This window comes from Neopelma chrysocephalum, unplaced genomic scaffold (assembly GCF_003984885.1).
Source record: "Neopelma chrysocephalum unplaced genomic scaffold, ASM398488v2 Primary Assembly neopelma1_22b, whole genome shotgun sequence".
NCBI classification, from domain to species: domain Eukaryota; kingdom Metazoa; phylum Chordata; class Aves; order Passeriformes; family Pipridae; genus Neopelma; species Neopelma chrysocephalum.
In genome coordinates, this window is record NW_020897690.1 from 22454006 (window position 1) to 22477414 (window position 23409).

Genomic DNA, 23409 nt, shown 5'->3' on the forward strand with positions numbered 1-23409 from the left:
CGCCTGCAGCAGCCCCCGAGCCTAGCGGGGTCCCGCATGGCGTGTTCCTGCATTGTGTGTACATATAAATAAAATACTTAGAAAGTGACTGAGCCCTCACAGACTATCTTTTTCTCATTAAATCTCTTAAAATATTTTACAAATAAGTTATCTAGCACTTTTTCAAAGAAGAAAACTGTTTCTGACTTTTCAAAAGTCTGAGAATCAAGGATAGCAAAAAATGATGAAAGCTAATCATGTTGCCACAATACAGAAATCATCTCTAATGTTCTAGTCAGAGGTCTATTATTGAGGACAATCACATGTAAAGGTATGCCTACAAAATGAATGAATAAAAAAAGTTTACCTAAACTTTAGTATTTACTACATCCTGACAACTATTCTGATGTTTTAAAATTTCAAATTTTAATTGTTTACATTTCTTATCAAAAACCATTGTAGGAACACACTGAGAGAGGAGCTAGAAAGACAGCAACTTTTAAGAGGAGGATCATAACAAGGAGCAAAAGAATCTCACAAAGAGCTACAGGAAGCCAAGTATAAAGACAGACACTGATGACCTAAGAAAGAGCTTACTGAGGGGGGACAAAAAAGTTATACCAACAGCAGTACTTTGAAAGGTAGTTGAGGGGTTATGTATTGAGAAATTTCTTTGATATCTGAAAAGAGATACAACAGATAGACAGGGAAGACAAGGGTATAGGACAGCAGCAATAGTACTAGGATGATGGAACTAGAGATCTGATTCTTCTAAGCCTGGAAATAAAGACCTCTTTGTCTCAATAGATTTAAATGGTGAACTTCACCTCTGGGGAGTATGTCAAGAACCAGGACTCACTGGAGATGAAAGGACTGACATCTAAAGAAAATTAACAACTCCAACTTTGGGAAAGAAATATTTATCTAGTTCCTTGTGGTGCACATTACACCATGTAGTGACCTAAACCTTCTGATGATCTAAACTTTCTCATATTTGGGCTGTTCTTTGCAGATATGGCAACTAGAACTTAAGATTCACTTAAAGTGAGTTTAAGGTTACACATGGGATATTCTGTATGACTCTAATGCAGAAGCTCTTCACACTCTGAAGATGTAGTAGTTTACTAAGCCAGACTGTACGCTGTATACAAGGCTTTTTCCATCATCTCCACCTTTTTATACTGAGCTTCTGAACTAAGAAAAGAAAGGAGGGCATAGGAAAATCAAGGAAGCAGAGATACAGTGATAACATCATGGAAAGTGACTACTGGAGCACTTCAGAGGATGTTCATTTATCATTCGAAATTTGAGAATTCCTTTGACATATCATACATTACAAGCAGAGACAAGAGAAATGGAAGTAAAAAAAATAGAGTAAAATCCTGTTTATATCTTAAGGCATGTTTCAATTTTCAGTTCTGCTTATATCAGCAGTCTAACTACTATAAATTTTCTGAGAAGTCATAAACTAATTAAACCCAAAGAAAATATATTGGAATGATTTGCATTTCTTACATTTCTAAAGTTAGAGCAGTTAATTTGTTTATGTGGACTATCTTGATAGGCATTTCTGTTTCACTTCTCTACTGATAACTCTTGTAAATATTTTTTCTTTTGTGCTGGCTTCAAAGCTATTGCCAATGGCAAAAAGCTATTGGTTTTTCAGTGGGTATTTCTACTCAGTGGGTAGCAAAAATGAAAAGAAACATAGAAGACTTTTAGGGACTGAAATACAGTTATTTGCTTATGATTGGTTTGTGAAACACCAACAGATTGCAGCCCTGAAAATAAATGCAAGAAGAACCTGTACATTATACACTAACTTACGTATGTGATCAATCTTAGAGCCGACTTTTTTAAACCAAAAAATCACCAAAGATGTTCAGATGTCTGAAGAAGAAAAATGTCTCCCTCTGCAGTAGCTAGTCCTGGTTTTCTGTCTATTGTACTCACTGTAGAATTCCTTTTTAACTTTCATATGTTGATTCTGATAATACCTACTCAGATATTCAATCCGTTTACAGTAATAGCTCTTCTGTCGAATTACTTACAGTCACCATGTGTAATGCTAACTTTGCACTTTCTCAGATATCATTTCTCTCAAGTTACAACTTTCTGTATGGGATGATATTTCATGGTAGGTCAGTAGTAACTTGCAATACCACAGAACCAGACCACGCACTCCACTTTGGTGTCAATGAGGGCAGGAACTATGTAGCTGTTTCCCCCTCACGTTGGGTTGCAAAGTGAGGGTTTCAACTTGACCTTTTTAAATGTCACTTCAGATGTTCTAAAACACCTAAAACATGATCTGGTATCTGGCATGCTTATTTGCAACTTTAAAGCCCTAAAGTCTGTTCACTGGCCTGCTAGTGTGCAATAATGGTAGGAAATAAGAAGGTAGGAAATAAGAAGGGCAGAGAGATAAACAGAAGGTTATGTAAGGAAATTCACACTGGGATGGGATCAATTAATCTCTGGACCTTGCTCTCTTTCTAAATAACAGCAATGATGAGTAAAATTGATCTTTTTTTTTTTTTTTAGCATTTTTTATCTGTGACAGAGAGAAAAAGGTATCACAACCATGAGTGGATGAACACATTACAAATTTCATTTTATACAGATGCCATTGAACTCGTGCTCCAGATTTTACAGAAAACGACAACTCTGCTTCTGTGGGTATTAATGTATCTTCTGATATAACATTACAAAAAGGTAATCTCCAAAGTGACAGTATCAGAAAAATGGCATACCTTTATTCCAATTCAAGAATATCCTCCACTACTGGGCAATAATCAAAAGGTCAGATGTTTGAGATAAGTGGGTAGAAGGGAAAAATAAATTGCAAATAATTTTGTGATATGAAATTTTTGTCCTGAAAAAATAAAAGGAGAGGAGAACAAATGCTAAGCATTCTCTAGGGAGTTGCTCTTCCTTGAAAGTAAGGTAAACTTAGTCTGCTACCAGAAGTGAACAGTCTCAATTTATTAAAGTAAGAGAATGCACAAATCTTATAGGCACTGTTGGGTGAATGTGCCCAGTATCTGCATAAACCCTTATTGTCCATGAAATTTGCAATACCCATTGGAGCATCCATGGTAGGCTGCATATCTTGTGATAAAAAATAGCACCAGCAAAACAGTGCTTTACAGTGCATAAGATTCATAAATGTTCTAAGTGAACTATTCTCTGAGGGGTCAATCTTTTTTTCAGCTCCTAGAAAGTGTTATGTAACTTCTGAAAGAGGCTCTAAGAAGTAACAAATTAGGCAGAAAGAGTGATTTTGTTTTAACTCAGAGAAGAGAGATATTATGCAAATGCGTGTTTATATATTAATGGTTTGGAATATTATAATAATGACATGTTCACATGCATTAACAAATTTTGACAAATATATCTACCATTCTTTAAGCATCTGGAAAAATATTATGATTCTTTCAGAGTAAAAATTAAAAAAAGTGCAATTTTAAAATTCAGTACATAGAAAGAGTTTTATTGGGAAGAACTGTCATCTTTTATCTGATTCCTCAACAGAAGATGGTTTTAGCCCCATATTGCCCTGGGAAGTTTTTAATGGGATATGCAAAATCAGATATTTCTGATTAGGCAAAACATGTAAATTTAAGATAATACAAACAAATGGAAAAAGGATTAAAAAATTATCTATGACAACATCCTAAAAAACAAAAAGAGGAGAGCATAGACAACAATTAAATGAGTTTTGTAGCATCTGATCTACAAAATAAAAGCACAGCCCAAAAAGTACTTGGCACCATGTTTTACTAGAAATTGTAACATTTTTCTGGGCAGAATAAATTGTAAACAATCCTGTTTTCATTAGATGATCTTCATAAGTACAACTCCCAGATAAACAAAAAGGCATCTTCCCTGGGTTTGCTCTCTAAAATTGCAGGAAATTATTACAACTTAATGCATTTTCTTTGTATAGCAAAGAAATTCTATTCCAGCTCTTGTTCTGTCTTGCTTACATGAGTACAGATACTGCATAATTTTGTTGTCTGTCCTCTTAAGCCTCTACTCTGAATAGTACTTTTTCAGTATAAAATAAATAGCAACAAAGAATCTCACGTACCTTAAGAATCCAGTAGGGGAAAAGTATCATACTCTGTCTTTTCCATTTTTTCTTTTTTAATGAAAGTTGCAACACAAACAGAATCCAGAAGATGATTCACACAACTCTTAAGTTTTGCTGGACTGCGTATTTGGTATAGCCCTGTGACTGTCTCCTGACTTACATTTCCCTGAGGGTTTTAAGCTCTGCATTATGAGGGTGAATATTTAAAGAATGGAGATTTAACATCATGGAGATTTTTATTTAGAAAAAGCACAGGTTCAGGCACATGAGATAAAAGTTTAACTGCTCATGTGATCAGTTATCTGGACTGAGGCTTTAATACTTATTTGGTCTCCTGAAGCCATAGAATATTATTGACCTGAATCATACACATGCTGAGATTGTATATTGCTGCAGTCTATACAGGTAGATAGGAACAAACTACAAAACCTTATGCTTGTGCAAGCCCTAGAGATTTTTATGAAATGAAACCTCTATCCTAAAGAAATAAAAGGAGAAGATGACTGGATTTGAAGATGACTGCAAGAGAAATATAATTTTGTAGTGACAGATATATCTATTTCTGACTACCACTATCAACATGACATCAAGAATTTATTTCTTATCATTCTGCAAAACATTATTGAAAACTCTCTCAAGGCAATTTCTCTTGTTTTTTCCTTTAAAAACTTAGCATAGTGAACAAATAAATAAAGCCCTCCATGAATGCCGGTCTTTATGGAGTTATTAAATCCAGAGGTAAAAACAGCAGCTGTCTTGTAAGGGCATTCTGATTATTTTTAACAGCTGATGCTCAAAAACATGAGTTTTCAGAAGTGCAGACTTGCCACAGAGATACAGAAGGCCTTTTCTGACCACCTTCTCTCAACTATTTCCTAGAAGAGTAAGCAATAGAAATTCCATTTCTGAATAAGAATAGGTGATAAATATGAAAATCGTAAGTGCCAGATAACTACATATTGTGAATGCACTTCATAAGTGTTTCACTGCTATTTTATGTATAGAATGTAGCACAAAGAAAAGGTCCCAATAAAGGGCAGTGTTTAAACAGTATATTCAAAGGGTGATGTGCCAAGCAAAATAGCAACAATGAATTTGTTTTTAAGATAAATTTCTTGTTACTACTTTAGTTAAACTGTCATTGTGTTAATTATAAGGGTGATTTGAAAGTCATGTTTTTGGAGTCTTTGTATGTATAAGAAGTTTTATGCAAGATGCTATAGGAAGTGCATACTTTTCTACTCCTCAGGTGAAATAAAAACATAATACACAATAGGCCTTTACCTTAAAAGACACCTTTTTCAGTTCCTTCAGCTACTCTCCCCTGTCAAATCCAATCTAGAATAGTCCAAACACTGCTTTCTGCTGTTGGTTCTAAAGTCATTCCTCACTGTTCTTGGGGAAGTAACAAGAAAGCAGCGACTACTAGTGCATACTTTCAGCCAAAGCATGACATTGCTGCATCAAAGATTTACTAAAATTCCTCACCCTCTTATAAATCCTTGTATTAAATAACTTACGTAGTAATAAACGCATACAATATAGATCCAGACTAAAATATGTTCAAAACCATAAAATGTCAACTTCATCATGAACCACAATTTTAATACAGTTATTCAAAAGCACATCTTGATATAAATATCTTGTATTGAAATGAACATGGCCATGATCTTCCACAAGATCACAGTCCAATACTCAATGAGTTAATTTGAAACTTCTACTAAAATACAAAAATGTATAACAGTACACCTCCTTTATTTCAGGAACAACTGTCTGGCTTTTGCTATTGATGCCATAAGCCCCTATTAGTTTTTATTTTTCTAATTTTTGTAAAGCTTTATAAGTTTTATAAGTAGTAGAAGTAGATTTTAAAAGCAGCAACCCTATCCCTCCACCCTATAGCACCCTTTAGTTTACAAATTCCTTAACCCTCTTACCCCATTCCATGTATCCTATATCAATCCTACCCCCAAATCCCGTAGAAAATGTTTAGTCTCTTGTCAAGGCAAGGCCTGTCCTGTTTGGAGAACGCTTGTATCTTGGTCTAAACCGCAGAACAGAGTCAAAGAACTGGGTGACTCTGCTCTCTGTACCCCGAAGAAGAAGAAGATTGATGCAGACAGGGTCTCAAAGCCCCCAGACCCAATTTCTAAGGGGTGGACCAAAGGGTGGACCAGAGTAAAAGTTACAGGGTGGAAACAGTTGGGATTGGACAGATATTGTTACAAAATGTAACATCTCAGGCACAGCCGGGGCACATCGTGTAACATCTCTTGCCTTGGCAAAATTAAACCCTTTCCTTATCTCACCCTCGATTAACAACTGGATTTTTTCTTAGCACCAGCTGAGCAGGCATCACTATAATGTTCCATCACTATCTGAGTGAGATTGACATGCTAATCTGAGAGAGGTCTGGTGTCTCACTTAAAGAATATTTTTAATATATGAATTAGTCCTTCAAATTTTATTGTTTTTATTAATATTGACATATATTTTATTGATCTCTTTCGGAACTAGTATATGAAATACATTAATCTAGTACGAACAAATAGCATGACAATATTTTTTTCTGCTGTAAATATAGTTAAATGTAGGAACTGATTCTTTAGGAAGATTATAGAGTCTCCTTCCCTGAGAGATTTTACAGTTAAAAAATTATGTAAAGAATAGTTTCAATATCACTGTAAGTACCATATGTACCAATGATGGAGTTAATGTTTTTCATCAGAGATGTCTAGTGATCTGTAAGATCAGGTGTTCCACAGCACTACTACAAATATATAACTGTAAAGTAAAGCCAATCCCCTGCACTTCCCACATACAAACAGGTATAAAAACAAAACCACAGAATACACACACATACACAAAAGCCTAACAGGAGAACTCAGACAAACATTTAAAGTTTAATCTTATTTTCATCAGATTGCAAAATGGAGACCAAAATGCAATACTCAACCAAGTGTAAGTCTAATTTAGGTTTGGGTTTTGGAAAGGTTGGGCAGTTTCTTTGATTCAAGAAATGTTCAGAAACACTTGGTTTGGTGATTCTGAAAGCCATTTTCCTTCTGGGCCTATGCCATATGAATTTCTGATTGTAATTTTCAGGCACACTTTTTTAGGAAGAGCATGAAGCAATAGACTATCATCCAGGAAGCACTGAAGGACCTACTCTTGATGTCATGTCTGTAAAAGTATGAATTCCAGTTTTTATGCCCCTTAAATTTTTATGTTCTCCTCCAAGCAATAATTAGAAATAACCTTGACAGTACCCAGTACCCTATTTCACCTAGAAATAGGCTAAATTGTCAACATCTTTTTCATTTATCCACTTTTTAAAAAACATTCCTGAATGTATGAAGGATAAATGTTAAAATTAAGTGGAATATAAAAATAAAATGCAATATCTGATTATTTGTAGTTTGCAATATATTGTATATGCATGCCCTTGACATCTGACAATTCAGTGATGACACATTACAATTTTCCCATTCTGTCAAGAAGCACACGGAATTTTTTCTCTTCAGTTCAGACATCCCAGACAGAACAGAGACCTGTTTCTTTGAGATTTATGTTTGATTTACCTTCATTGTTCCTTAGAGTAAAGTTGGGATTCAAAGAAAGCCCTTCATCAAGAGAAAAATGGAATCTTGCTCCATTTGCAGAGTTATCTTTGTCAGTTGCAGTGATAGTCTGAATTACCTGAAACAAAAATTAACAGTGAATGTGCTGAAACGTTACCTTGACCCATATGGTGCCTGACCTCAGCAGGATGCTCAAGCTTACCTTATTTTAATTTTCTACTTGACTGCTGCTAAATTCAACAGATGAAACAACTGGGTCATTAACTTGATTTCTCTAGCATGAAAGATTTTAGGAACCAAACATCACAGTTTTATAAAAGCATCTAAAGAATCCATACTTTCTGATGTTTTGATATGGTCAGGACCTGGTACAGAAGTTATCACCATCGGCATTGCATCCTGATAACTTTCTAAATTACAGTTTCAGCTAAACATTAGTTTTTATGGAACCAAAAGACAAGCTGAACCAGGATGGTCTATGTGAAGCGTCATCTGCCTGCCATCCTAATAATTAGATGCATGTCAATATTGGTTAGGAAAAATAATTATCTAAAATGGTAGGTATATAATGGCAGGTAAATATCTATCTGTTTAAAATTCCTGTCAAGAGTCAGTTTAAATTGCCAGAGAACAGAACAGGAAGAACAGCAGCCACTCCTGGGTTTAGTTTGGTTTGCCCAAAAAGGATCAGAACTAGATCTAGCAACGACATATGAGGGATGTGTTTTTGAAAGGTAAGGCTTTGCCTTCAAAAGTCCTAGTGATTTTTATTATTTACTTTCAACTAAAATTGATCGAAGCTTTTGGAATGTGGGACCAAACAGTATTTCTACCTTTGCTTTAATTTTCATGCTGGGTCTTGAAACTCAAGTGCCAAAATGGAATCCAATAAAGGTTGTTCTTGTGATATAGGCAGTGAAGCCCACACAAACTGCTACACAGAAATGATAGATATCCTGAAGGAAATGTAAAAGGGGGAGGGAACGTGCTCTTTTCACGAGAATTTTTCTGTTCAGTGTTCAGCTTTAGTCTGTCTGGACTGAACCTGAAGCATAAATAGTGCAGGCTCAAGTGGTTTGGTCTGTTTTAAAACTGAAAGGCAGCACACAGTTCCCTACCTCCCTACCTTCTCACATAAGAGAAGCAAAACAAATACATTTTGAAGCCATATGTCGGTTTGGGCTGGGGTAGAGTCAATTTTCTTCGCAGTAACCGGTATGGGGCTGTGGTTTTGATTTGTGCTGGAAACAGTGTTGATAACACAGAATGTTTTTGTCATTGCTGAGCAGTGCTTACACAGTGCCAAGGGCTTTTCTGCTCCTTGATCCGAAGGATATTCCAGACCATATGGCATTAGGCTCACATATAAAGCTGGGGGAAGAAGAAGGAAGGGGAGGATGTTTGGAGTGATAGTGTTTGTCTTCCAAAGTCACCATTCTGATGCGATGGTGCCCTGCCCTCCTGGTGATGGCCAAACACCTTCCTGTCCATGGGAAGTGGTGAATGAATTCCCTGTTTTGCTTTGCTTGCATATGCAGCTTTTGCTTTACCAATAAACTGTCTTTATCTCAACGCATGAGTTCTCTTACTTTTACTTTCCTAATTCTTTCCCTCATCCCACTGTGGGGGAGTGAGCAAGTAGCTGCATGTGGCTGAGTTACCAGTTGGGGTTAAACCATGACAACTCAATAGGGTATAATGCTTATTCTACTTACTATATACAACAAAGTACATTTTATTGACTATACACACCTGAGACAATTAACAATATTTAGGATGATTGACAAGAATATTTTAAGAATTTGTCATAATACTTTTTTGCTGAAGTGTAGCAAAGTAAGATCCATCTTAAAAAATCCAAAATACCTATAATTGTGCAGTTTATCAAAGTCATGGCAATATTGTTTAAAAAGTTTGGCAAAAGCTAATTGTTCACTACTGAATTTTGCAAAGGTGGCAAAACTGTTAGTGAAACTACCATGCAAAAACAAATAAATAAGATTTTCCTAGCTAGATATATTTAGTTCATAATTTGGAAATGGTATGAGGTGAGATGAGGCAAGGCAAGACAAAAAAAAGGGGTGATGGAAGAATATGTTCAAAAGAATCAATTTCTGCTATTATTCAAATAGTGAAAATACTTTTAAATGCCATTCAAGCTGTAAAAACTTCAGACAAGACCATAAAAATATATTAATTTATGAAATATTATTTAAAAATCCTCAGTGCTGTTAATCAGAGAAATATAAGTCAATTTGTCGTGCACATTCAGCTTTTATTTGACAGCCTAGTAGATAAATTTTTGTCCTGTTGCCCTCTCCAATGAAAACATTCAGTGACATTTTACAGAATCTTGCATCAAGACCATGACAGTTTGCAAAAGAAACGCCTTTGATCAAGGCCACAAGACTAGTATAAAAATTATCTGAGTTTAAGACTAACTTTATAACTCAAAATATACTGTCTACATTCCCTGATTTCACACATGGAAATTCATATGTCCACAGAATTCACCCATATATGTAAAAAATATAGCACCAGATGTTACAAAAATCATGCTTTTCCATGTAGAAAATAAACATTATATGTTTAATAAGACAGGTCAGAACATTTTTAGAGGTCTGTTTTTAAAAAAGAAAGTTCACACTCTTTCAGAAAAGATTTGTAAGACATTCACTTAGAGGTGAGAAACAAAAGTATGGGTCCTCTTGACACCGAAATGTACTGTTAATCCTTTTCTGTTTAATTTGCCAACTACTTAATAGCCTATTAGCAGACATTAACAGGCACCTTACCAAAGCTGATTAAAATAAAAATGCAGACACATAGCCTCAGCTGCAGTAAAGTTCAGTTGACAACACTGATAGAATGAAACTGAAAGTTTATGCTTTTCCTTTAAAGGCAAGACTTGGCAAGAAAAAGGAATTCCAAGAACTGAGGAGACCTAATTGCAGAGGATGGAGAGCAGGTGCTAAATTCTACTCAGATCCTTTTTTAGAACTGCATCAATAAACAAGCAAATATGCACACAACAAACACATAGTAGAGGCATTCCTTGTCAGTTAACATTGATTTCCTTTGTGGAAGATTGCAAAATGTCATTTTCCCATATTGGCTGAATTTCACAATCATTCACAAAATGAGTATATGTCTAGAAGTCAGTATTCTCCAAGTCTCAATGCCATTTAAGATAAAATCACAGCTGCTTTATCGACTTTAATATCTACCAGGCTTCACCTGGAATCTGTTATAGATACTTGGTCTTTCTTCTCAACAATACAATTACTAAGCTGTCAGTACATCATGGAAATGATCATCTTCTCATAAGCATTTTCTTTTTGTCATGCCTTAGGAGTGGTCATTTAAGCTTAAGCATAAAGCTCTAAAGAAATTTTTGGTTCGGATTTTTGTTGGTTTTGTTTGGTGGTTTGGTTGGGATTTTTTAAATAAGAAAATAGAGCAGTAGAGGGAAAAAGACGTGACAGAGGCTTTGCAATTAGATGATACTTTGATTCTCTTCATAGAAGCCTCCTCTAATAACAAACAAACAAAGACAGAAAGTCCTCCAATGACAATCTACTGCTTAGCTTATCTTGCACATAATAATTTCAAAATAGGTGTACTGAGGAAACAAATAAGGACTCTTACAGGACAGTGCAGAGCTGGAACCCAACCTGAAAGACCTCGTCAAACAGATATCTCCAGCAGTACAGAATATGTTCTTTAGGGATAAATCTTATGAAGCATTCCCACAAGATGATGAAAAACTCAAGAGTAATGCTGCCTTTTCAGTGATTCAAAACCACCCAGCTGGGAACGCATTTTAGCATATGGTACACTTCTGCAATCCTTATTTGTCCCTCCCTAATATTTGTTGAACACTGTCTTTTTCTTTTCCTTAGACTAAATGGTAACATCTTCTGAGTAAGATCCATGGACTTTTGTGTTTTGTTTTAGTTTTTGTATAATGCAATAGTGTCACAATTTTTCTGAAACCTTCTCGTACAATGCAAATAACAAATAGTGCATGTCATTTATGTCCTTTTAGTTTAAGCATAGAACACCAAGCTGGTCCATCCTTTGACACTAAAGGACTGCTTGTGGAGTCCCTCATGGTAGCATTAATCTCAGCTGTTAAACTGCAATGTTACAGAACTATAGAGTCATTCTTGCAACAGTAGCTCAGAGAGAAATACAATGCTGACCCAAATAGGGAGCAAGTGCTATTGTACCACTTAAAGATCCACTTAAAGATTTTTTTTAAAAATCTTTTACGAGTTCTAATTCTTCTATATTTGGCTTTATTTAAGGTTTTCAGAAACTATTTTTACTTTCATATGGATTTAATAAAAGATATTCAGTTAACAGACAGACCGACTTAGATTTTCCAGGACTTTGAATGAGGTGTCTCAATAAGAGCACTGACGAAAGCTATGGAGTTATTAGATAAGAGGGAAGGTCCTTGTACACATAATTGCTCAAAAGAAATGGGGTCTCTTCTGTAAATTGTCCATTCCATGAGAAGAGAAAGTCACAGAAATTTCCGGTTTATGTTTGACCATTTGTTGGTCAATGTAACAATACGTCTTATAGGATACAATTTATTTATACAATAGGTATGATTATCAGCCCACCAAATCTACTTATGATATTGAATTGTTCAAGAATGAAGAAAGAAAGGGCTGACACTAAAGACTTTCCGATACTCAGCAGTCAGACAAAGACAGGTGAAATTAATTATACTTAGACATGAAGTCTTAACTTCAGATACATGATGATGATCTCTGAGCTGACTATTTCTTTTAATGATATCTGTGTTATGGCAGGCAGCTTTTTGCATTCAGTGCTTACTAGTGGTTAAAAAGCAAAGCCACTGTTAGAAATTGCTATGAAAGTACTATAGGGCAAAGCAGAGATCATCATATACTATGAAGCATAAGCTATTATAAGAATTATAAACTGCTGCATACCTGCATCTTGAATCCTGATTCCCCCTCAGGGTGAATAGAGAGGAATTGGAGAAAGTTCAAGGGAAGAAAATATGAATGATCAAAAGTCTAGAAGGACTTTATGACGGCTTGTCCCAATTAAGTAGGATTCTTCAGTTTGGACAAGGGATGGCTAAGGGGCAATGCACTAGAGACTTATGCATGGCACAGTGATAATAAATAGGGATGAACTGCACTTTCTGTCTCTCCATCTCCCTAAACACAAGAACTGGTAAATATCAATGGAATACAGCATGGGAAGATTAAAAAAAAAAAAAAAAGAAAAAAGGTTGTAGGTCTTATTGAAGCATGCAGTTAAATTGTAAAATTACAAGATAGTAGATACCAAAAGGTTATGCTGGTTGTGGGAAAAGCTTGCCAGATTCATATGCCACGGTTATTAAAGGATTATTAAAAACACAGAAACCACATTTTGGTCAGGAAATGATCCACAAGTGATCTGAGACCAGGGAAGTACTTGGGTAAGTATCATACACGCTTGCCATGTTCTTATAATGCTCTTTAGGTGTCAGCTTTTGGACATTGTTTGAGTGAAGACAACTTTGATCAGGCAATAGTCAGATGAAGTACAGCATTTTTATAATCTATGCTTAAAAATGTAAGAAATATGCCACTATGCATTTATGTACACTGCTTTTAAGGATTTGATAAAAAATTGTTATTACTAGCAATATATTCTTCAGGAAAGATATGAGCTCATAATTGAAACATACAACCTGTGCAATAATGGAAAACTAGCATAGTGTGGTGGGTAAAAACTCAATCTACACAGAAAAGCAAAGACACTTGGTAAAATTGTCAAACCCTGGATAGCAGTGAAGCGCATTGATCACAGGAGCAGTGGGTAGAATGTGATTCAGCTATTTACTCTCATTCTAACCCTCCCCATGCTCATAGTTGTGAAAAACTCATTCAACATCTCTTCCAAAATGACCCTGCATAGACAAGGGCAAGCAACATGCAAAAAATGTCAGCCATGTTCACCAGCCATTTCAGTGAGCTTTATTTTAAACCTTCCTACTATGTGATATTTAGATGAGAGATGTTAAATTTGCTTCATTCACTTTGTTCAGGATAGTGGCTTGTAAAATTCTATCACTTATCTGACAAGATTAAAGTTTTACTTGCCTTTACAGAAGAGAATTTGTTTTGTTTTTTTTTGTAGCAACAAGACAAATTTTCTCCCTTCATCCTAATACAGTTAAAAAGTTGAATCAAATGTGAAATGCTAAAATGAAATCAAAAAGAATTATGACATGTATTCCCCAAATCAAACTTCTGACACGTTACATTAACAAAGTAATTGTTCTTTATCACTGGGACAAAGATAACTGTGAGAGTTACCTGACCAGGCTTTGCATTTTCACAGACGACTACATCATAATCTCTGGCAAGCTCTGGAGGATTGTCGTTGACATCTAGTATTCTAACACCAACTGGAACGTGGCTCACCAGTCCAGGATTGTCTGCAAAACACACAAGGGGGTATTAAGCCCTTTGAAGTACTCAATATTCCCTCACATCCTCAATTTAAAAGTGGTTTATTACAGAAATTTTGGTAGCAACGTATTAAAAGCTGTAAGTAAAAAGAGTGGGAAGTATGGTATGAGTCCTAAGTCACTTAAGTCAAATACAAGTTATGATCAATCGCTTTGCAATGAATGTGAAAGTGGCATCACAGCACTGAATTAAATCTAATACAAAAAATATTAAAGCATGTTTTCTTTTTCACAGTTACTTAAAGAGTTGACAAAATAAAATACAAACATAATAATAAAATACAAATGCGTAAGCCTCTCCCAAACTTGAGTTCTAATTTTTTACAAGTTATTATGCTATTTCTCAAAATAGTTACTGAGTCCAGTTTTTGCAGGAAGAAAGCAATGTCTAAGTACCAGTGTCTTAGTCTGTGATCTGTACTTTCATGAGAGCTACCCTAAGACATATTTCACCCTCAAAAAAGCACAATAAATAGAATCCTTTCAATGAGAATACACTTTACATGACAAAATGGAAAAAAGCCCAACAATTCTTTTCAATCCATAATACTCTTGTTCTTACTTCTAAGTAATAAGGTAATTTTTTTTTATTGAAAGACATATATGTTTAAACTTTTTATAATTAACTAATATACACCTTCTGAAGTCCATATACCAATCAATTAGATGACAAACTTCATCTTCCGTTCACCAATTAAATGAGACTATCAGTAGAAGACAGTAAATTCAATCTTTCAAATGCAATAAAATGGGGTATTACAAACTGACATATTAAAAATTCATGTCCCTGTGAGTGTTCACAAAAAGCAAAGGCAAAAAAAAAGAGAGAGAAACATTAGTAGTCTAAACCTCATTCTCCTTGGTTATTTTGATTGTAATTAATCCAAACATGTTCCTGTCAAAGAGGGTCATTTGTAAAATGCTTTATTTTTGTCAAACCTTTAATGATCTCTGCTCAGAATTCTGGAAAGCATTGATTAGACATATACTTGGCTTCAAAATGATCAGTGATGTAGGCTCACAATGAAAGAATACTTGAGAATGTTGAAGTTTCTTTTGTCAAATGGAGAGATCTATTTCTATCTTCCCTGTTTTCACATGGGATACTGGCCAAAGCATCTAGGGCTCTGAAGTTCTCTTCAGATTTTTCACATTCTCTTTTTAACTAATAGGTCTACATTCACCTGATGATTTTACTTCACTTTTGGAACTTAGTCAATTATCCCTGTAAAATGGGAATTGAAAGGAGATCAAAAAAGTTAACAGAAGACTCGATAGGTAACAGAGGAACCTCTATTCCCAATTAACATTAATGTTAGAAGTTAGAAGAATACACTCAGAAGACATTTATAGACTTGTAAATTCTATTTTTTTGCTGAAATTTTCCTTAAATATTCTTATTTTCAGCTTTACCCTGAACCTATGAATGTTTTTGTAAGAGGTAAACTAAGGGACTAAAACGGGCTATCTCAATTGTGTTCATGCAAGATGGAGGGTTTCTATTGTTATGCAGAAAACACCTTTAGTGGAAAACTTTGAGGAATGTTAAATTGCTGGGGATATGTGAAGTGAAGGTGAGAAGGAATGACTCTTTGCTGTCCACTGTGTCTGGGAGAAGGGAACCATTTATCTACTCTTATTACTGAAGGAATCAATCTTCTCTCCAGGAGACTCTTTGCAGTATGATTATTAACACAAAAAGATGTTTGTTTCTTTCCTGGAGGTAGGTCAAGAAACTGTGCAGAACAGCATAAACAGTAGAAATTTAATATTTCTTACTGCTCACTTAAATATAGCTTACAACAGATTTAGGTAACTTCTTTTGTCGACATCATCAAACAATGTAATTACAAAAATTCTGTGATTACAATTACAGAACCTGGTATCTAGGGCTAAAAGAAACTTTGGTTTTGACTATTTGTTGGGGAGGTTGTCACACATAATTTGTGTGGTATGTGAATTAGAAAGTGGTATAAATGAAAGGAAGGACACAAATGTACATAAAGAAAGAGCACACAAAAGCATAGAAAAAAGATAAAAGGTAGAGATCATAGTAAAGGGTAAAAGAGGAACAAATCCATTTTGGAGGGTATTCAGAACTATAATGAAGAATTTGAGGATTTTAACAGTAAAGAAAACTCAAAGGAGTTTTAGCCAGAAGCCAAAAACATTGTGATTTTCAGGTAATCATAGGATCACTGAAAAAAATCTTAGTTGAAAGGGACTTCTGGAGGTCACTAGTCCAGTCTCCAGCTCAAAGCAGTGCCATCTTCAAAAGTATAAGGGGATATAATACATCTAAGATGAAGGGAGCAAAAAAGCAGGAAGCGCACAGGGCAGAGGGTACCAGAGATAGAGAACTGCTCTTTAGGTCTGGCATGTTACTGTGCAAGGAAAAATCAAACTTTTCAGTCAAGTGTGCGGCAAAAGGGTTAATATTTTTGTTTCAGTATAGTGTAGCAGACGTCTTTGTCCCACCTTAAAGGTGTCCTCTTGTATGCCAGTCACGACTACCAAGACCAGTCTTACTCTAGTCAGTTAGATTTGCAGTATTTTCACAGAGAGATTTTATGGAGATTCAGAAAGTTTACCTTTATTTCTTCTGCAGCTGCTTTTCAGTACAAAGAATTTATAAATACCTCACCAGTTTGAAAGAGTTCTTAATTCAAAAGTATTATTAGTATCTCTCTGGAAAGAGTTACCTCGTGGGATCACTGACATTTGCAGGCAAATTTCCATACTGACAGCCTACTCACTACAAAATGCTAATAGGGACAGTACTAACACCACTTACAAAATCAGTCTGGAAGATTGTGTATATAACATAGATTTGCATGCAAGATGACAGAACAGTTTATAATGGGGGAAGAGAAAGAGAATGAATTGAAGCATATACAAGCTTTTTTCTTTTTTAATTTTTCTTTTAAGATTTGGTTTAGGGAATCAATATAAACTACAACCTTTTTCAGGTATACAACTCACCTGTGATCTCCAAACCACTCTAATAACTGGTCCTTTTAATAGTAAATAATGGCCAGTCTTCGCGAACGAAGATCTTGGGAAAGGTCTTTTACCTTTCAAGCCTGCGCAATGGATTTTTTAGGTGAGACACAGCCTGCGCTGAACTGAGCCCACCCTTTAATCCTAAGGTTCATCTGCCGGGGCCAAGCGAGCTTGGACAATGGCAGTGAGGTCCTCAGGACGTAGGTTTGTTTAGAGTGACCTTCTCATAGATGGATGGCCTCACAGGGCTAACGGGCTCCATCTGCCTGGGGGACTGGGGAATCGAACCTGGGTTGCAGCAGTGAGAGTCCTGCATGCTAACCACTAGGCCGCCAGGGGTCCCACCTTTTAATAGTACATTTTGTTAATTAGACAAATTTCTTGCAGCAGTTTGGCAGATTTCCAGTTTTAAAATAATCAGTGCTGACATAAATTTCAGGTCTGCACATTATAAAACATTCTGTGTCCTATTAGCATTATGCCTCTAGAGTAGATTTTTCAAAGTGAATGCTCCCTGTTTTAAGGAGTAACTGAAGCAGAAACATTGCTCTGATTCACCAATGCTAGATACTTGCTTTCTTATGCTTGAGACTTTTCCCAGAATAGATCTTTTCCCAGAATACTAAATATCTGTAAAGTGAATCAATTTCATTATCAGATCCTCCACTGGCAAGTCCACTATAAATCTACAGAAGACCCTATCAACAGCCAGTGTGAAGCCTTGAATCTTCTCTTTCATTAGTTTCTGCGGGGCCAACTTTAAAATCCGTATTTAAGAAGAAAGCTTTTTAATGTAGTTACTGCTGTCTGATACTTCCTTTTCACTAACAAAATTACCATAGGCTTTATGAAAATAAATTCTACCTGAATGACTCTCAGAATAGAAATCCTGATATGAACAGTCTTTTGTGGTTTTGTTTATTTGCTTTTTGTCTGTTTCATTTTCTTGTTTTGTTTGTTATCATGGTTTTTTGGTTTGGTTTGGGTTTTTTCCTAGACTAGTAGAGTTAAACAGTTATGAACTGTTTAACTATAATATATAAATCCCATTTTGACATCTTTCCAAGACCTTATGAGGCAAACCAATACATAGGAAATTACCAACTAACTATCTATACCCTTACTTTTAAAAGAAAAGAATAAAGGGCTCATCACATTTCTCTAATAAAGATTAGTTTTAACAGATGAGAATAATAAACACAGATCTAGGAAGGATAAAATATACTACTAAAGCAGAGCTAAAGTGATGAAATAATGTCTAATATATAAGTGACTGTGGCAATATTCAGAAAATACTGGGTTTGATTCAGGATGGTGCATATGTGATAAACTAAATTTTCTGGCAAGTTGAAAATTATGCAGAATCTAGTAAAGTGTAATTTTCTAGTCTGCTTTTTTCAGCTAGTGAGTACTTCTAAATATTTTTGCCTGTAGCTGGCTAGAAAATGTTTTTATTTTTTTCCTTGTAGCAAAATTTAACTTTTCACTCATGAACACAAACCTGAAGGCACTGCTCACTTCTCTTAGGTCATGCTCGTAGTGATAGAAGCAGCAGCTACAGGAGCAATAGTAATGATTATAGCACTGCAGTAGACTGAAAATAGAGCTCTCAAGCTGGAAAACCCTCTGCCTTAATGTAAGCAAAATTCTGCAGCTCATAGACAACGTTAATCAGTGTACCACAAAATATACTGTTTCTGTGGCCAAAAATGTCTGTTTTGAGACTCTGTTATTGATTCACAAAGCCTCAAACAGAGAAATAAATGCCATGTGATCCCAAAATCTATCCCCTCCTCAGGGACCCACCCTGGTAACCAAGAAAAGCCATAGCCTACACCATCTTCAGATGACAATATAGGAATATCTTCATCATAGCTTTCCCCAAAGAAACAGAGGAGAAGAAAATCCAGCATTCCTAGAAGCCAATGACCAAACCAATATAAACAGGGAATAAGCACCAAAACTGGAATTAGAAGGATCACTTCTTGAACTAGCTGCCTTTCAACAACTATTGGATTTTTTAAATAGTTTTGTGTAGGCTTTCCTTATCACATTGATTAGTACATTTAAAAAAGTGGCAGATACTGCTATATCCATGCAGTTTTTAAACACCTCCAGGGATAGTGACTCCACTGCTTTCCTGGGCAGCCTGTTCCAATGCTGGATCACCCTATCAGTGAAGAAATTTTCCTAATATCCAGATTAAACAACTTAAAACTATTTCCTTTTGTCCTATCGCTTGTTACTTTGGAGAAGAGACCAACCCTCATCTTGCTGCAACCTCTTTTCAGGTAGTTGTAGAGAGCAGTAACATCTCCCCTAAGCCTCCTTTTCTTCAGACTAAATTGTTGAACTCAATGATCTTAGAAGTCTTTTACAAACTTAATGATTCTATGATTCTATGAATTCATGTTGTTGTGAATGATATTCAGTTTGTCACTACTCCATGACAAATACAGTCTTAAAACTCAGACCTTGTAGTTTTTAAAATCTACTTTAATCTTTTAATTGATTTCACATTTAGGGAAATATTTTTGTGGCAGATTCTCTTTCTTGGAAAAATAAGGCAAATATTACCAATACCAAAACTCTTCCTGAAACTGAGCTAGCAGGTAGAATGCAAGTGAGGTAAAAGACAAAGGATGAATGTGACATTTTCCTGGTGAAGGCAGGGTTTATGATAACAACATTATTTCTGCTTCTGTAATGTACCTAGTAGAGTTAATAACAAATGTAGCAAAACGATACACGCGACATGTATGCGACAATATTTCCCCGTAATGATGTTAAAAAAATTGAGTGAATTTCCCTATTTAAGTCTATTCTCTATTGTTAAAAAAACCTTTTAGTTTTGAAGAAAAAAATTGACATCAAAAATCACAAGGACATTTTTTATTTATTGTAAGGAAAATATTCACTTCAAAGAAAAACTGAGACACAAATCTAGGAACAAACTCAGTGGTATTAAACAACCATCCAGTTCTCCACAAGACACAGAGTGTTAGCAGATTATAAGACTGTAATTAGATTACCTTCGTAAGGATACTGAAAAAGGATAATTTTCTAAAAATTAATTATTTGACACAAGGTATTAGAGTTACTCTTGATTATGTGGAAAAAATTAAAATTAGAAAATAAATTTTCATAAATTCTTGTTGTTTTCTAATTTTTTCAGTGTTGTAGGCCAGGAAGCTATTACTCCACAGACTTATTTCCTTCAGCAATGTTGTTTTCACAAGTTTCAAAATAAACAGAAATTAATTGTGGACTTTTGTCTTTTGATTTTACTTCTTGTAAATCAGTGTGCCTCTTAATAGCATTAACAGGGATACTATTTATACTTTACATTTCAACTCTAGCTTCAGTTCTCCTTCTTCATATGAGAATCTCAATAAATCTCAGTAATGTCTCTTCAGCTACAATGCAACCATAGAATGTGAAAAAGAACTGTCAAGTTCTTCTCATGACTTGCTGTTCACTGATGGTAATATGAGTTGGCAATATCCTTGTGTTCCTAAAGAAAAGATATAACTGCACCTCACTATGATTAAATACTTCATCTGTTTATTTGATGTAATTATAGGACTTTCACTATTCTATTCATTCAACATGTCAAGGGGTTTTATATTTCACTGCTGAAAATTAGTATTTGTCTTTAGGCATCCTATTTTCATCTGAATTGTGTAACTATACTTTCTGTTATTGTTTTTACCAACACTTACTGATTAAAAAACTGCTTATGTTATCATTAGAAAATGTACTTTAGTGCTTTTTACTCTAATTCTTGCAAACTAACTGTTCCAAACTCTTATTCTTGTGAGCTATCCTGCCTTTTCACATATTTTATTTATGAACAGGGTTTGTTGGCACTCTATGAAAATATGTCTGAAAGTTATTTTTTTTAATGTTTTTTTTGTAATGACTGTATTTTTCTGGTATCTTTTCAATACCACATCATTGGGTATTGCATATTTTGTCAATGAAACACTTCTCTAACTCAACACATTTCTATCTTTTTCCCTGAAGCTAGTATGAAGAACATGCATGGCATAGTAAATAGAGAAGATGTATAAACAAAGACAAATATATTTGTTTTGTTGGGTTTTTTCCAAATCTGTTTTTGCCTAATACCTTGAAGATTTCTGGTGGTTTTTTTTCTGTAAAATCAATTGCATAATGATGTCTCTTCTGTATTTTGATTTCTAATCTATTGCAGTATGAAAGCTCTGTATATACAGTATCCTTTCATGTGGTCATTTGACACTCTCTCTTGATAGGATTTTTTTAAGTCTGGAGGATGTGACAGAACCTGGCAGGAACACTGTTATAGGAACACTGTTATTTCAGTTCTCCTGTTCTCTACAACCTCTCCACAGTTTACAAATTAGGAACAAATTATTGACCCTTCAAAGACAAGTTTGTGTGCTCCATTGTATTTAATTTGGTCTTTTAGGTAAATAGTGGGAAATTATCTGCTTTTCTATTCACAGCCATTGAAGAGCATTCTGGAGACACTCCAGAATATCATAACTCTGTCACAAACTATTGATGATCTAGTAAACTCAGAAATCCATTTCACATATTGGTATGCTTACCAGTTGCATAAGAGAAATGTGTGAAAAATTCCCAATAGAATCATAGAATCAGCTGGGTTGGAAGGGAGCTCTGAGATCATCAAGTCAAACCCTTGATCCACTACCACTGTGGTTACTAGACCATGGCACGAAGTGCCACATCCAGTCTCATCTTAAAAACCTCCAGGGACAGAGAATCCACCACTTCCCTGGGCAGCCCATTCCAATGCCTGAATAAAAGTATCTTTAAAATCTTTGAAATATAAGCACTTATCTTGCTCTCAAAAATTCTGTTTCTCATTACAAGAACAGTTATTACCCATCTAAATATCCAGTACTTTATGAATTCCAGCTGTCTTTTGATGTTAGCATCATTGGAAAGCCATATCTAGAAGCTGTTTTGCTCTGTGTCTACAGATACAGTACAAATTTCAGTACAAATACTGAACACAGTCAGTTCTGTTGTTATAAGTAGTATCTAAAAGGAATTTATGATAAAGTATTCCTTGCAACATTTCTAAACAGAAGTTTCCAGTGAAAGCTATAATCCTCACTTTGACTCTCAGATCAAGACATTCTCTGATTCCTTCAATCACCCATGTTTATTTCTCCCTGTGGCTTTTATTCCTTCTTCTTGAGCTTCAACAATACAATTATTTGTCTTATTTTCAGCACTTCTTTGAAAAACTTTGAAGTATATGTTTATTTTTCTAATTGAAATTGGCTTTGGAACTGGCTAAAGTCCATCCATTTGCATTTAGTGCCCCTTTCTCTTGCAATTGCTGTGATTTGGGGTTTTGCTGCTATTGTTGATTTTGCTTTTGTTATCAGCACTAATATATGCTTGAAAGAAACCTTAATGGAATCACCTACAATTATTTTTAAAATCACCTGTTTCTTTTGAGAATACGTCACAATTTGTTGTCTTTTCCACATTCAAAACATAGTTCCCAATATCAGAAAATCATAGAATCATTGGATTTGGAAGGCATCTCCACAGATCAGCAAGTCCAAGTCCCCTGTTCAAAGCCAGATCAACTAGTATACATTGCTCTGGGCTGTCCAGTCGAGTTTTGAATATTTCCAAGAACGTAGAATCCACAACTTCTCTGGGTGACCTGTCCCAATTTCTGACCAATGCCACAGTAAAACCATTTTTCTTATTTCATTGAAATGGAATTTTCTGTATTTCAATTTATTGCCTCCAGTCATTTCGCTGGATACTACTCAGATAAGTCCTTCCTCATGTTGATTAATAGTTATTTAAACACACTTATCCTTCTGAGCCTTCTCATCTCCAAGATGAACAGACCCAGCTTTTTCAGCCTCTCCTCTTATGAGAGATAGTCCAGTGTTTAATGATTTCATGCCCCTTCACTGGACGTAGTCCAGTATATCCATGTCTGTTTTGTACTGGGGAGCCCAGATTGGGACCCAGAATTCCACACATGGAATCATCAGTGCTGTACAGAGGGGAAAGATCACCTCTCTCGACCTGCTGACAACACTCTTTCTCACACAGTGCAGAATGCCATTGGCCTTTTCTGCCACAAGGGCATATTGCTGGCTCACGTTCAGCCTTCATTCACCAGGACCTCCATGCCCTTCTTTCAAAAGCTGTTCTACATAGAGTTGGCACTGCATGCGGACTGGTGCACAGGATTATTC

At 35.3% G+C, this 23409-nt stretch overlaps 1 protein-coding gene across 4 annotated transcripts in view; it reads right to left on the reverse strand.

Moving 5' to 3' along the window:
• The window catches only part of CDH18 (cadherin 18), a 249479-nt gene that overhangs the window by 19607 nt on the left and 206463 nt on the right, over positions 1 to 23409 (reverse strand). For all 4 annotated transcript variants that reach the window (XM_027681893.1, XM_027681902.1, XM_027681876.1 and 1 more), the window contains 2 exons: positions 14010 to 14131; positions 7657 to 7774 (listed from right to left, as the gene is read on the reverse strand). In XM_027681893.1, the coding sequence (XP_027537694.1) occupies positions 7657 to 7774; positions 14010 to 14131 (240 nt within the window). The remainder of the gene's footprint in view (positions 1 to 7656; positions 7775 to 14009; positions 14132 to 23409) is intronic.